Here is a 15,657-nt window from a genome sequence, read left to right as displayed (position 1 = left end):
TAAAAGTATAAAATCACTTCACATTCCTTGTAATAAATAAGCAAACCAGATAGCATGGTTTTCTTTTTTTATTTAAAAGATAGCCAGGGGCACACTCCAACACTAAGACAATTTACAAACAAAACATATGTTCAGTGAGCCCACCAGATCAGAGGCAGTGGGGATGACCAGGGGTATTTTTAAAGAAAAACATTTAACTAGGCAAGTCGGTTAAGAACAAATTCATATTTACAATGACGGCCTACTTGATAAGTGTGAATTTGAAAATGTTCCTGTCCTGCTAAGCATTTGAAATGTAACTTTGGGAGTCAGGGAAAAGGTATGGCGTAACAATTACACTATTTTCTTTTGGAATGTAGTGGAGTAGAAGTAGTCAAACATAAATGGTAAAGTAGAGATACTCCAAAAAAACTACTTAAGTAGTACTTTAAAGTATTTTTACTTGAGTACTTTACACCACTGCCATTACACATGTTCATGTAAGCGACTTACCCTTTCTGCAGAGGATGATAAGTAGACTGCACCTTTTACATTGTCAGGACAATTTACAACTATTTACTATTGTGGTTGAAAGCCGATAGACATCAGTTCCTTTCAGAGCTGGAGTCTGGACAAATATCTATTGCAGTTTTCTAAAGTTTAATGACAGTGCCCACTAGTGGTGGTTGCTATGAAAAAACACTGACATAGCAATGTCCTACAGTAGTACTGTAGATAGGCAACTGAATAAAATGTGAAAGCGGATGTATATATTTCTTTGCTAAGCAAATAAATTTGTTACATGACTTATCAATTAATATTTGCTAGTTCCAAAACACAGGGCCTTATATCAATGTAAATAAATGCCTCTCAGATAACATCCTGTAATCAGAGACAGAATCAATGAAATCACTCGTTACAGTGATACGTTTAGGCACAAGGTACAGTCTTATGATGGGACAATCCATGACATGAAACCAATACCACAACATATGAGGAAATAGGTGCTGTTGTGTAGTGCATTGCGGCAGTTTTGATGTTAAACAGAATGTAACATTTTGGACTAATGGTCAGTAACAGGCTTTTGCCGACAAGTATAACAAAAAGAGTGTCTCCCTTCAAGCGTAGAATGGATTTTTCTTCTTTACAAGACTAATATCCAAGACCTTAGATTTTGTCAATAACAAAACAATCGATTCCAAATGGAACAAAAATCAAGTAATTGTGACAGGCTACAGGGAGAGAAGGCATTAGAGAGCGCTGTCACCAAGTTGTTCAGATCTAATACTACAGTTCAAAATTAAAGGACACTGAAAAGGGATACACAAGCTCATGAGATTTTGCCTTAGTTCAGAGTTGATGCGTTACAATACATACGGTATGTCAGAGTTATAGAACTTGATCACGCCAGCACATTTGTACTGAAGACATTATTCCCAATCATTTGCTCAAAGTACCAGTGCTCATAGCAGCAACTGTTTGAAGTAGACACTTACAGCATACTGTGTCAAAGGTGAACTCAAAACAACCAGCACAGCCTGAATTGGACAGGACTCAAATAATCATTAATTGAAAGGGTTATCATTTTGAACTAGATTACAGGAATTATTTAAAAATGGATTTGTCTTAATTCTGAACCCACTGAAGTTAAGACTCCAGGAACTCAGTTTAACAAGGTGCATTACAGAAGGGGAAGAAAATCCTTGTTAGTCTAAAACCTTGACATGTATTAGTATATTCATTATTTAAAATAGTATTATTTAAAAATAGAACAGCTGTAATTTATGGTTGCCAAATCAACCCAAACAATGGTAGTAAATGGCTGCTGTTAAAGTTTGTAAATGTCTATGATCAGTTAACAAGTCCTGGCTGCTAAAATAAAAAGCAGGCTTTAGTTCTTTATATAAGATGTACCCGCATCAACATGTCAATATCCAGAGAAAAGAAACATGTTTACTTTCAAACAGCACACCGGGAGAATTGTATAGTTCAATGCATCTTTACTGAAGAATATATCAAAACGAGACACTTGTAGTTGCGAACAGTGAAAATTGCTGTGCCATGGATGTATTCAAATATTCCATACCGAAAACCGCTGTGTGAAGTATTGACAGTACATATACTTTGTAGGTAAATCTAACCTCTTCTCATGACCTAATGCTACCCGTCTTTGTTTAGTTGCATATAGTTTAAAGAGTGGATCTCTGTACATGTAGTTCATGCTCTGTCCTAAATACATCCACACCATAATGAAGAAGTCTGTCCAATTACTCTAAATCTACAGGATCAAGCCTCAAATGGTCCAGGATCGCAGTGGTTCATCTGCCAGAAGAAGGCCGCTCTGTGTTGCGATTGCATGTGTAGCAAGGACAACGACAAACTATTGGAAACAAAAGCACATTCAGCCAAGGTTATTGGTTAATGTTGCAGCTGTCATCAAGGCTGAGACACATCGTTCTCTTCACTCCGTCTTTTCCTGGCAAAAACCCCCTGCAGTCCATATTCCCGTCGATTGTGCGTTTCAAAGTGCCATTTTGTTTCATGGTCACTGGCCACTTGGGAGTCTGAGCTGTAGTTAGACTTGTATTCACTCTTGTTTTTGCACTTTCTCTGGGTTTTCCTGGACTTTTTGGCGAACAACTTTCAATGTGGTAAGAAAATTCCCCAGGAAAAGGACAAGAAATGTCAGTGCCAACATAAATACCTGAAATACACAAAAAGGCATTAAATAAATCATTATTTATGCTGAAAATCTTTACAAGACTACTGACACTGGAAGTTAAACCTTCCATTGAGGACATCTAGCTAGTACAATGACATCACAGGTGTCATTCTTAAAATGATTTTTATTTTAATACACAGTTCCAAAAATGTGGCATGTCAGTAGTGAAGTTAAGATATTGGGCTTTTAAAAAGCAAAGTGTCACCAGCTACTTCATGATGACACAAAATGGATATATTTTGCATCATCATGATGATGTGGCCAGTGACTGAGTAGAGAGTAGTCTTGTAACGAGACAGGGGTGGATGTAGAGGCATGTTGTACTGTATTCTATATGAAAACAAGGGATTTTACAGAGATTGGATGGTAGTATTTCTGTCCTTACCTGCCACTCTTTACAGTCTTTATGTCCTGCCAACCGAAACAGGGTCAAAGCATTGTACAGCTGCCAGAACTGTGAATGGGATTGGAGAGAGAAAAGTTCAGTCTAAGACCTAAAACCTTATTCAAGAACACAAGCATGGCAGCTGGCGTGTGTACATGTAAAAGTATAAACAGCTGAAATAAGGAACAAAATGTAAGCTTTGCAATCATGTTGGGCAACACTTATTTTACAAGTGTGACAGATTTTGCAATACCATCTTTTAACTTCTTCAAGTCTCCCCACTCCACTCTCTTCCCCCATAATGCCTCATCCTAGTCTGTGTGAAACAAGCTGGCACACACTCAGACCTCATCCCTGGATAACCATTTTAGTACAGTTGTGTTAGACTTACATGTCCGAAGAAGAGGAATGGCAAGAGGAAGGTGAGCCCTCTCCACATCCATGACTGGAACCCCTCTGCAAAACAGAAACAATTAATAAAATGGTGGAAAATCCAGAACATTGAATATTGTATAAACTTCCTGAAAGACAGTATGTTTACATCCAGTTCAACTGGCTGTCAGGAGTACAGGTTAATCATTAGACTAAAACACATGGTAGAGTAAAGTAAGCTATATCAAAAACAGCTAAACAAGAGGGACAAAACCTTTATCCTCTTGACCAATACTATGTTCAAAGGGCAGCTGCAAACTGATTGCAAAATGTTGTCCATTAGCTCCTTCTGGTAAGCAAGATTTTACTAAATATATTTTGCTACAGTCTATCATAATTGGAATTTTGGGCAGTAGAAATGTAAACTTTGATTAAAAGAGGACGTGTGTGAACTCATGCAGGGCATTCCGACAACTGGGACATCACTCAAAATGGAAGAGTAGAGACTTGCTCAAGGTTAAAACACCACCTTTGTCCCATTTTTCCAGTCATGGGGTTGCTTGTGGCCCACTTCTTTGTAAGAACTATTAAAACACATGCAAATGTCTTGTACAGGGAATATAGCGGAATACAAACAGTGTAGTTATTCCCACCGCAAGGCAATCAAACAAGAGAAATGTCGGTATAGGGACAAAGTGGAGTCGCAATTCAACGGCTCAGACACGAGACGTATGTGGCAGGGTCTACAGGCAATCACAGACTACAAAAAGAAAACCAGCCACGTCTTGCTTCCAGACAAACTAAACACCTTCTTTGCCTGCTTTGAGGATAATACTGCGCCACCGATGCAGCCCACTACCAAGGACTGCAGGCTCTCCCTCTCCATGGCTGACGTGAGTAAGACATTTAAACGTGTTAACACTCAATAGGCTGCCGGCCAAGACGGCATCCCTAGCCGCATCCTCAGAGCACGTGCAGACCAGATGACTGGTGTGTTTACGAACATATTCAATCTCCCCATCCCAGTCTGCTGTCCCCACATGCTTCAAGATGGCCACCATTGTTCCTGTACCCAATAACACAAAGGTAACAGAACTAAATGACTATCGCCCAGTAGCACTCACTTCTGTCATCATGAAGTGCTTTGGGAGACTCACCTCCACCTTAGCTGCCACCCTAGACCCACTTCAATTTGCTTACCACCCCCAATAGGTCCACAGATGACACAATCACCATCACACTGCCCCTTCCCATCTGGACAAGAGGAATACCTATGTAAGAATGCTGTTCATTGACTACAGCTCAGCATTCAACACCATAGTACACTCCAAGCTCATCATTAAGCTTGAGGGCCTGGGTCTCAACCCCACCCTGTGCAATTGGGTCCTGGACTTCCTGACGGGTTGCCCCCAGGTGGTGAAGGTAGGAAACACTTCTTCGCTGATCCTCAACACTGGGGCCCCACAAGGGTGCGTGGTCAGCCTCCTCCTGTACTCCCTGTTCACCCATGACTGCGTGGACATGCACGTCTCCAACTCAATCATCAAGTTTGCAGACGACACTACAGTAGTGGGCTTGATTACCAACAATGACGAGACAGCCTTAAGGAAGGAGGTGAGGGCACTGAGTGTGGTATCAGGAAAATAACCTCGCACTCAACGTCAACAAAACAAAGGAGATGATCGTGGACTTCAGGAAACAGCAGAGGGTGCACCCCCCTATCCACATCGACAGGACAGCAGTGGAGAAGGTGGAAATCTTCAAGTTCCTCGGCGTACACATCACAGACAAACAGAAATGGTCCACCCACACAGAGAGTGTGGTGAAGGCGCAACAGCGCCTCTTCAACCTCAGGAGGCTAATGAAATTTGGCTTAACACCTAAAACTTCAACAGATGCACAATTAAGAGCATCCTGCCGGGCTGTATCACCACCTGGTACGGCAACTGCACCGCGCACAAACGCAAGGCTCTCCAGAGGGTGGCGCGGTCTGCATAATGCATCACACGGGGGCAAACTACCTTCCCTCCATGCCACCTACAGCACCCGGTGTCACAGGAAGGCCAAAAAGATCAAGGACAACAACCACCCGACCCACTGCATGTTCACCCCGCTACCATCCAAAAGGCGAGGTGCATCAAAGCTGGGACCGAGAGACAGCTTCTTTCAAGGCCATTATACTGTTAAACAACCATCACTAACACAGAGAGGCTGCTGCCAACATACAGACATGAAATCATTGGCCACTTCAATAAATGGATCACTAGTCACTTTAATAATGTCTTGCATTACTCTTCTCGTATGTATATGTATTCTATACCATCTTGCCTATGCCCGCTCGGTCATCGCTCATCCATATATTCTTATTCCATCCCTTTACTTAGATGTGTGTGTATTAGGTAGTTGTGGAATTGTTAGAGTACTGTTAGATATTACTGCAGTCAGAACGAGAAGCACAAGCATTTCGCTACACTCGCAATAACATCTGCTAACCATGTGTTGGCGACCAATAAAATGTTATTTGATTTACAGGCATGACTGAAATTACTGGCACCCTTGATCAAGATGAGAGAGAGAAAAAAAGACTAAAGTAATGAGATATTGTATGCAAAAATTATATCATTTTATACAATTGCTCAGAGAGAAATATTGTATTTAACAAGTAATAAAAAAACTATTCTCAAAAAGATAGGGGTCAGAATTATTGGCACCCGTGTTTTCAATACTCATGCACCCTCCCTTTGCGAGGATAACAGCACAGAGCCTTTTTCTAAAATGTTTTATGAGATTGGAGACCACATTGGAAGGGATCTTAAGAGACCATTCCTCCATAGAGAATATTTCCAGATTATTATGATGCATTCGTAAATTCACGCTGGAGTGCCCTGGGCGTTCGTAAATTCAAAGCGTTGTCAGATTGTCCGTTCATAAATTCAGAGCGTTTTGCTCTTGAAGTGTTTGAGAGCACACTGGACACTCTGGCCAATGAATAGGGTTTATTTGAACGTTCTGACCTCCCAAGTTAACTGGGTAAAGTTAGCTAGCTTGCTTGCTACTTCCAGACGTAAATGAGAGAACACCTCACTCTGACCATTTTACTTGACCTAGCAGAGCTGGTTAGGCTGTTCACAATGTTAACCAGAGCGTTGGTGACTTAACTGTGCTGCTGGCGACAGTTTAATGAAGCAAACCCCCCCACTATATTTTACAGTAGATATGGATTTTTTTTCTGTATATGGGCATGGTGTGCGTGGCCAAAGAGCTCTATTTTCATGTCATCCAACAAATGCAAACACACAATGTTCCATTTTTTTTTAGCATACAATATAGCTCAGTATTTGTATTATTTATTTTATACAGCCTTTAAAAAAAAATGTTTTATCAAGGGTGCCAATAATTTTGGTTGTGACTTAATGGTTCAAAAGCTTTCCCAAGTCATAACCAATAAGCAAGCCTTAGAAACTGTCTTAACTGAAAAGGAACTTATCTTACCCACTGTGAGGTCCAACTGATTTCTTTCCCCCAAAGCTCGTAACCTGTATAAGCAGCCACTTTGGTAGTAATATTGAAGAAACTGCACAAAGCCTGAAAAACACAGCGATGAATTTCAACAAATGAATCAAATACTTTTACAATCAATCATATGAGTAATGACATGGACTTACATTGTGCGACTTTTTTTCAAAAAACTCAACACATGTGAAGATAAAATGAGAAAGTAGATGCTTACTCTGATAAATGGAGAAGGCAAGGAATTGACTTCTGAACATCTGATACATGGACCCCTCTGGCCTTTGAGAAGAAAGAGGAACCAATCAATACAGGCAATCAAATAACATTTATCAATCAAACTGCTCATCAAGCAACCTTTGAGGATAACTGCCAATCGATTTTGACCGACAGCAATTCATGAAAGTGTTCAAAGTTGAAAATAAATAAAAAGGACTTACCAGGTAAGCATTACACCTGATAGGAAGGTAGAGACGTAATGATGGGAGACCCACCACCCTTTGATCCTGAAAGGACACATTGAGTGGAATTAGAATAAAGCAGCAGAACTAGGTCAACATGCTAGTCTATTATTTGAATCTCACGGAGTAAATAAATAATTTGGTCACATAAAAAGCTTAGTAGCTCACCGGAGCAGCAGAACTAGGTCAACATGCTAGTCTATTATTTGAATCTCACGGAGTAAATAAATAATTCGGTCACATAAAAAGCTTAGTAGCTCACCGGGACCCATTGCTCATGAGGATGCTTTCCCTTATGGTCAAAGTGCAATAGTACCAAACCAGCAAGAAGTTGAAGATTTCATCTGTGACACTGAAACAAAAACAGACATTTACAACTACCTTGCTTTGAAGAAACATTAAAAGATGCTACGAGGAAACATCAAAATGTATAATATAACCAACTCACCGGTAATTGAACAAGAAGAGACAGGTTATGGCAGCAAACATCAAGATTATTGTCATGCAAAGCTTGAACTTCTCATATTCATCTTTGTAGGCAAATCTGCTCGAGCGAAAAGATACAACAAGGAATTAGATGCAGCAACCAAACAGATGTGACTGAATACAGATATTTTGTAAAGCTGAAGCAACACACTTACTTAGCCTGGTTGCTGAGGAGTGTGACATTCACATTGCCAAGGACCAAATTTAAGTACAATCTGAAAAGAGACACATACTTTTACACCCTCTAACGACAAACTGCGTCAAATCTGTAACCAACCAAAAAATAACCATGTCCTCAAATACACTGACCCATTCTTCTTTGGCAAATAGGCTTCCATATCAAAGAAGAAATGTTCTTTGTCTTTAATTTGCATTTGGATGTCTTTGATCAGTTCTGTTTCTTTCTCATCGCTTGTTTTTGTACATCTGTAAGAGAACAACACACTAAATGCTCAGGTCCTAATTATGAGAACCTTTGGTACAGGAAAACAAGACTGGATGGACCATTCTTTGTCAATAACTGCAAGCTGCCAGCACTAATAATAGGCTACTTACTTGCGCAGACTGTGCCGGAGGTCTTTTAGACCCTTCCTCTGTTTACTAATGGCACTGCTGCATGTTGCCTGGAGGTTGGTGAGCTCATCGAGCTTCTGTCTGTACACTTTGTGAGTTTCCTAGAAATAAGAATAGAAAGCAAATGACTGCACATTGCTCACCAGTACTCAAATATGTTGATAACTGTCAGGCAATTATTTTCAAAGTCCAAATTTAGACAAGCCGTGATGGATAAGGTCTAGGACAGATCCCCTCTTTTATTCTTGCAGTTTGAGGCTCTCAGTGGCTTACTTTCTTTCTTTCCTCTCTCTATGGTCCTTGATCTAGCAGTATATGACAGGTGGATGGAAGGCAATATTACAATATCATTGAAACCTATCCAGTCGTTTCAAATGGTAGCAATTAAGAAGGAAATAACGTTAAGAGGGGAGGAAGACACGACTACAACCGGAGTTAAGTGACATGTATTTGCTACTTATCCGCATTGGTTGACTGATTTAATTGCGCCGAAGTGAAAACTTGGTGGATTTCACTTAAACACAACTAACGTTACCTAATCATTGTTATTAATCGGAGTTGGCTTGCTAGCTTGCTGGTTATAAGGACTATAACAGGCGAACGTTATTATTGCTAGATATTTAACGTTAGCTAACATTCGCCATTCATTGTTCAAATGTGCGGATATTAAAAGCTAGCTGTACCACTTTAAGTGAATTTGACTTGCAGATACCGCAGTATACGAATTAGTTATATTGGAAAGTTCCTAAATACAACATATTGTGTACAAAAATACCTGATGTTGTGTACAAAAATACCCTTTATCAAGTTAGTATGCTAGCTAGCTTCTAGCCATGTTGGCTGGGTTAGCCAAACTAGCTAGAAAGCTAGCTGAGCTGACAATAGTAACATTATATCAGTTATCATCCTCCAACCTCTCTTTCTGAACTGGCAGTAGTCCACGTCATTCCACGCACCTAGCTAGTTTTCAAACTGGCTTCACATAGGCCTACCTGTAACTGTTGATATTCTTGGTCAATTTCTCCCCATTCACTTTGACACCTTTGCAGTGACATTGTGTCAGTAAGCGGCACTCGCCGACTCCCACTGTACAGAACCGACAGTACAGCTGTCCACGATTATTTTCTTATTTCATTTAGAGCGCATGCGTCCGACCGCCTACTACTGAAAAATTTACATATGTGTCGTCACTTGTTCTAAAGTGCAGAAACAAACTTACTAGACAGGAACCCCTACTACAGTAACATTTTCATAAACAGAACTGTATTTGTATGAATGTTTTGAATAATGATTTTGAGGGCAATATAATGACACATTTACAAAAACTGAGAAAGTTTCTCAGCCCGAACGAAATCTAGTATTTGTACATCTATGCAAGTTGGTTGCTATGGGGATAGGACGCTTGGTCATTGTTGCCTCGCTTGTCTTTTACCACCTAGCTAGCTAACCAGCTATGTTGACCTAATGTTAAATTTGACTTCACTTTGAAAATTTAAAAGACAAGTGGATTGAGCTAATAGGAGTCGTTCGCTTGGACACATACGAGGTACAATTTGAGTTAATCAATTATTTTTAGCTGTAAAAGTAATGTATAAAAATGTCACATTTGCTAGCTAGCTAACTTTGTTGGCATAATCTGCGAAATGTTCTTATTTTGTTTCAGTTTTGGTTGTCATTTGATCAGTCATTGTAAACAAACAATGAAGCTTCAAATGATAAACTATTTTCAACTACCTGTTCCATGAATGGACTGTCAAGTCTTTGCATCCATAACTGTAGTCTAGTGGTTACCAGATACATTTATTTCTACAGCATCCTCCAAACCAGTTGGTGGTGGGGCTGCAGTTATGCTGTAAATTGATTAAGGATTATGCCTTTAAATTAATAAACAATGTTTGAAAATCATGTATGTTCTGCTTACAGCCATGCCTCATCTGAAGAAACCTCGAAAAGTGGAGCCCCTGTCAAAATTATGGGACAGAAAGGCACAAAAGTGTGGACTGCGACACACTGTTTATTCAGTCAATGGAGATGAATACACCGGGGATTGGCTGGACAGCAAGAAGCATGGTACTACTGTAGCATGACATAGATTTTCCACACACCAAGTATTAGGCCTAGGCTTACTGTGTCACCGTTCAGACACATGGGCTGTGATTGGTTCTCTCCAATTTAAAAATAATAATCTTTCAACAGATTCTAAGAACATACAGTACCAGTCAAAGGTTTGGACACATCTACTCATTCAAGTGTTTGTCTTTATTTTTTTCTATATTGTAGAATAATAAACTCTTGGCATTTTCTCAACCAGCTTCACCTGAATGCTTTTCCAACAGTCTTGGAGTTCCCACATATGCTGATCACTTGTTGGCTGCTTTTCCTTCACTCTGCGGTCCAACTCATCCCAAACCATCTCAATTTGGTTGAGGTCAGGTGATTTTTGAGGCCAGGTCATCTGATGCAGCACTCCGTCACTCTCCTTCTTGGTCAAATAGCCTTAATACAGCCTGGAGGTGTGTTAGGTCATTGTCCTGTTGAAAAACAAATGATAGTCCCACTAAGCGCAAACCAGATGGGATGGCATATTGCTGCAGAATTCTGTGGTAGCCATGCTGGTTAAGTGCCTTGAATTCTAAATAAATCACAGACAGTGTCACCAGCAAAGCACCCCCACACCATCTCACCTCCTCCTCCATGCTTCAGGGTGGGAACCACAAGTGGAGATCATCTGTTCACCTACTCTGCATCTCACAAAGACACAGCGGTTGGAACCAAGAATCTCAAATTTAGACTCCTCAGACCAAAGGACAGATTTCCACCAGTCTAATGTCCATTGCTCGTGTTTCTTGGCCCAAGCAAGTCTCTTCTTATTGGTGTCCTTGGTAGTGGTTTCATTGCAGAAATTTGACCATGAAGGCATGATTCACGCAGTCTCCTCTGAACAGTTGATGTTGAGATGTGTCTGTTACTTGAACTCTGTGAAGCATTTATTCTGGCTGCAATTTCTGAGGCTGGTAACTCCAATGAACTTATCCTCTGCAGCAGAGGTAATTCTAGGTCTTCCTTTCCTGATCTGTAAATGATGGGCAAATTAACATTCATGGATATAGTTTACTTAGAAGGGACAGAAATAGGAATGGTGGGGGTGTAGCACTGTACATTCAGAATCATATACCTTTTGAGAGGAGCGATGACCTTAATGTAATGTCAAATAGAGGCACTATGGGCTCAAGTACATCTGCCTCACCAGGCACCCATATTGGTAGGTTGTGTGTATAGGCCTAGCTCTAAGGTGTCCTATCTGGATGACTTATGCACTGGGTTTGACCAGGCCACAGATAGTAACAGAGATGTATTTATCTTGGGTGATTTTAATATAAATTGGAAGGATCATAATAATTAAAATATAACTAAATTGATGAGATATGCTGAGAACTGAGGTTTGAAACAAATGGTTAATGATACTACTAGATCATCAACTAAGTTGGGTCATCGTTCAGATACATGCATTGATCTGATCTTCTGTAATATACCATTGCAATGCTTAAAAGCCAGATCAATGCTAGTGGGCTGGACAGACCATAATATTGTGGCCATTACCATGAACACCAATGTTCCAAAGAAACCCCAAAGGATTGTGGTCATGATACATTTAAAAAAATGTAATCATGAGCTATTTCAAAATGATTTGGCTGCTGTACCCTGGGCGCTGATTTATCTAGAGGATGATTTAAATCACGCTACTGAATGCTTATTGATTTGCTCACTGAGGTAATGGACCATCATGCACCAGTAAGAAAGAGTACAGTTGAGGTTCGTCAATCTCCATGGATTGATGAGGAACTGGGTGCGGCTTTTTCTCAAAGAAATATGGCAAAATTCTTAGCAGCCAAATCTGAACTAGAAATTGATGAACAGAATTATAGAACATTACGTAATTATGCAGTTAAATTAAATCGTAAGAAAAAAACGTTATTTTACAAAAATGCTTTTAGTGGTTGTAAAAAGGTATGGAATACAGTGAAGGGCTTACTTGATAAATCTATTTCATCATACCCATCTAGCGTGGAGATTGACGGGAGAACAATAACAAAACCAGCTGATATTGCCAATAATTTAGCAGGTTTTTTACAAAGAAAATGTATTTACTGAGTGATAATGTAAACACCCATTCTTCCAAACAAGCTATTGTCCAATGGATTGATGATCATATTATGAGCAAAACAACATGCTCTTTTAGTCTACAAATGGTGTCAGTAGAGGTGTTAAACCTATTGAAGTCATTACCCAATGGTAAATCTACAGGTTATGATCTTATGGACAATGTTTTACTTCGCTATGCTGCTCCCCAGATAGCAGCTCCACTGAAATACATATTTAATTGGTCACTGGAAAAGGGGACATTTGCAAATGTATGGAAGCATGTTAAACTGTGTTCTATCCTGAAAGACAGCAAAAAAACAAAACAATTACTCCTCCCAGTAGTCGACCAATCAGTCTGCTCCCTTCACTCAGTAAGATATTGGAGGGTATTGTGAGTCGACAAATATGGGAGTACATGGAAAAGAATGATCTGATTACAGCCAATCAGCATGCTTATCGCAAAAACCATTCCACTACCACTGCATTGGTTGACATGACTGACCATTGGCTCAATGCTATGGATAATGGCAGCTTTGTGGAGTACTATTTTTAGATTTTAGTGAAGCATTTGATTTAGTGGATCATTAAATAATTTGGACAAAAGATAATGTTGGTAAGAGACAGACATTCAGTAAATAATAGGAATAATAATAGGAATAGATTGTGTTATCCAGACAGAAAAGAGAAATAGGCAAAATAACATTTAGATTTAGACCAATAAAGAAATTGAATAATTTAGCTGAGCAAACCAGAAACCTTTCAATATATAAATTCAAACAATACTTTAAAACCATTTAAATATAATACATAGGAAAGTTGTGCTGGACTATGGTCGATGAAGAATCAATCTATCTTGTTATTAATCGGGTCAATATGTTAGTGTATTATGTCTGTTTGTAGCAGTGTGTTATATGTGAAAATGTGATCGTATTATAAATTGTATTTTAATGTTTAAGGACTCTTGGAAGATTAGTCCAAATGAGGACTAAAATAGATCCTAATCAAATCAAATCAATCATGTGGCAGTCCTCATGAGAGCCAATTTCATCATAGCGCTTGATGGTTTTGGTGACTACCTCATGAAGCTGGTTGAGAGAATACCAAGAGTGTGCAAAGCTGTCATCAAGGTGGCTACTTTGAAGAATCTCAAATATAAAATATTTTGATTTGTTTAACGCTTTTTTGCTTACTACATGATTCCATATCTGTTATTTCATAGTTTTGATGTCTTCACTATTATTCTACAATGTAGAAAAGAGTAAAAAATAAAGAAACACCTTGGATTGAGTAGGTGTGTTCAAAGTTGTCAGGTACTGTAGATAACTTTTTTTCTTTCCCACTATAACTTCAATAGTATTGGTCATCACTTAATTTGTTACCAGCTAGACCTATTTTTTTTTTTAATCTGCAATGAATATGTGGGTGGCTTTTCTCACTGTTCCTTTAATTTTTCTAGGCAAAGGAACTCAAATTTGGAAGAAGGCCGGGGCCATTTATGATGGAGACTGGAAATATGGCAAACGTTATGGATATGGGACCTACAGCAAACTCCTATCTGTAACCAATGAGTATTCAAGGGAATACTCAGGTGGATGGGAAAATGACAAAAAGCATGTATGTACACAGGACAATGTTTGTTTTGTTAGGCTAAGAATGTAAATAATGTAAACCTAGGCCTATTCTATTTCTTCATGTATTAGAAGACACCTGGCCTCAGTGAAACAAGGGCAGGTTTCTATGTCTTCTCATCTACCTTAGGGGTTTGGGACCTACTTCTACAGTGACACTGCCTGCTATGAGGGAGAATGGAGTGAGGATCAGAGGAGTGGCTGGGGCAGGATGTATTATGACAATGGGGACATATATGAGGGAGAATGGCTGAAAAACAAACATCACGGACAGGGCATGCTTCGTCTCGGTAAGGGCACATTATTTTACATTTAAGACTATCTCATGACTGGGGCGGCAGGTAGTCTAGTTGTTAGAGCGTTGGGCCAGTAACCGAAAGGTTGCCGGATTGAATCCTCGAGCTGACAAGAAATCTGTCGTTCTGCCCCTGAACAAGGCAGTTAACCCACTGTTCCCCGGTAGGCCGTCATTGTAAATAAGAATATGTTCTGACTTGCCTAGTTAAAAAGGTTACATTTGAAAAAAATAACCATTTAAAAAAAAAAAAAAGTAATGACTGTTGTCAGGGGTGTGTGGAAGACAAAACAAAAGTTGATTTCCAGAGTGTGCAGTGGATGGGTGAGAAAGATGAAGTAATTGTAGACTACATTTTATTGCATCTTCATTAGTGTACTTTGACAATATGGATGTAATTCAATGAAACACTAAGACATCAATATTGCACACAAGTCTTACTACTGTGCCAACAGTGATTCGGTAATACAATGGGTTTTTTTTGTGAAAAAAAGTTGTAATTTGGTTTTAATTAATTCTGTGTGGGTTTGAATGGATTTAGCCGTAGACTATATACAGTATGTCAGGTTGCGACTTCTCTCATTTGTTTTGAAGCAAATGAAAACAGGTATGAAGGCAACTGGAAGTATGGGAAGAAGAATGGGCATGGAAAGTTCTTTTACCTGGACAAAGGTCAGCTTTATGAGGGCTTCTGGGTGGATGGAGTGGCCAAATGTGGAACAGTCTCTGACTTTGGAAGAGCTGAGGCACCAACACCAACAATATACCCAATTCCTAAGGTACATACGTTGTCTTTTGAAGTGTTTTAAGAGGTTTGTCTTTACCGGGTGTTGCAAGTGTTGAGCCAAGCCACGTTACCTGCTTATGTGAATATCAATTCACTGTATGGTGAGGTCTCCCCCTTTTCTCTATTTAAAGGTACATCTGTTGGATGTGAGATCAGTTTTAATGGAAACACAATCAACATACCACAGTGAATAGGACAAGCCAAAGAAGAACATCAGAACACCCTAAAGTGCTCCATCTCTGCTGATCTCTGGACACCATGCTCACTTACCATGCTGTTAAATGCCATCATGTAACAAATAAAGAGAGCACATCAT

At 39.5% G+C, this 15,657-nt stretch overlaps 2 protein-coding genes across 5 annotated transcripts; one reads left to right on the top strand and one right to left on the bottom strand.

Moving 5' to 3' along the window:
* Positions 1 to 52: 52 nt before the first annotated feature.
* Positions 53 to 9,635, bottom strand: LOC139408738 (transmembrane protein 120B-like). Its single transcript, XM_071153003.1, has 12 exons — positions 9,481 to 9,635; positions 8,471 to 8,589; positions 8,225 to 8,341; positions 8,071 to 8,130; positions 7,878 to 7,973; positions 7,692 to 7,781; positions 7,409 to 7,474; positions 7,189 to 7,250; positions 6,951 to 7,043; positions 3,478 to 3,542; positions 3,087 to 3,155; positions 53 to 2,683 (listed from the first exon to the last, which is right to left on the bottom strand). The coding sequence occupies exons 1-12, from the start codon at positions 9,541 to 9,543 to the stop codon at positions 2,567 to 2,569; spliced, it is 1,017 nt and encodes a 338-aa protein (XP_071009104.1). The 5' UTR covers positions 9,544 to 9,635; the 3' UTR covers positions 53 to 2,566.
* On the top strand, positions 3,771 to 15,612 carry LOC139408739 (MORN repeat containing 3). Of its 4 annotated transcripts, none has more exons than XM_071153006.1 (7): positions 3,771 to 3,810; positions 8,801 to 8,922; positions 10,412 to 10,558; positions 14,088 to 14,245; positions 14,390 to 14,549; positions 15,149 to 15,333; positions 15,473 to 15,612. In XM_071153006.1, exons 3-7 carry the CDS (start codon positions 10,414 to 10,416, stop codon positions 15,533 to 15,535), a joined length of 711 nt encoding a protein of 236 aa, XP_071009107.1. In that variant the 5' UTR covers positions 3,771 to 3,810; positions 8,801 to 8,922; positions 10,412 to 10,413; the 3' UTR covers positions 15,536 to 15,612. The 4 variants fall into 4 exon arrangements, with proteins under 4 accessions (XP_071009107.1, XP_071009108.1, XP_071009109.1 ...); XM_071153007.1 differs by lacking the exon at positions 3,771 to 3,810 and adding an exon at positions 7,371 to 7,411; XM_071153008.1 differs by lacking the exons at positions 3,771 to 3,810; positions 8,801 to 8,922 and adding an exon at positions 9,944 to 10,034.
* Positions 15,613 to 15,657: the final 45 nt, after the last annotated feature.

This window comes from Oncorhynchus clarkii, chromosome 5 (assembly GCF_045791955.1).
Source record: "Oncorhynchus clarkii lewisi isolate Uvic-CL-2024 chromosome 5, UVic_Ocla_1.0, whole genome shotgun sequence".
NCBI classification, from domain to species: domain Eukaryota; kingdom Metazoa; phylum Chordata; class Actinopteri; order Salmoniformes; family Salmonidae; genus Oncorhynchus; species Oncorhynchus clarkii.
The sequence above is the reverse complement of the archived record's forward strand: the minus strand, read 5'-3'. Positions and strand labels throughout refer to the sequence as shown.

Excerpts from the sequence above, each read along its gene's own strand:
- LOC139408738 (XM_071153003.1), bottom strand. The coding sequence starts at position 9,543 with ATGTCACTGCAAAGGTGTCAAAGTGAATGGGGAGAAATTGACCAAGAA. Across the intron at positions 8,342-8,470 it reads CTCCGGCACAGTCTGCGCAA|ATGTACAAAAACAAGCGATG; the intron begins GTAAGTAGCCTA and ends GTTCTCTTACAG. Across the intron at positions 7,782-7,877 it reads CTCTTCTTGTTCAATTACCG|TGTCACAGATGAAATCTTCA; the intron begins GTGAGTTGGTTA and ends TTTTTGTTTCAG.
- LOC139408739 (XM_071153005.1), top strand. The coding sequence starts at position 10,393 with ATGTATGTTCTGCTTACAGCCATGCCTCATCTGAAGAAACCTCGAAAA. Across the intron at positions 10,559-14,087 it reads GCTGGACAGCAAGAAGCATG|GCAAAGGAACTCAAATTTGG; the intron begins GTACTACTGTAG and ends TAATTTTTCTAG. Across the intron at positions 15,334-15,472 it reads CAATATACCCAATTCCTAAG|GTACATCTGTTGGATGTGAG; the intron begins GTACATACGTTG and ends CTCTATTTAAAG.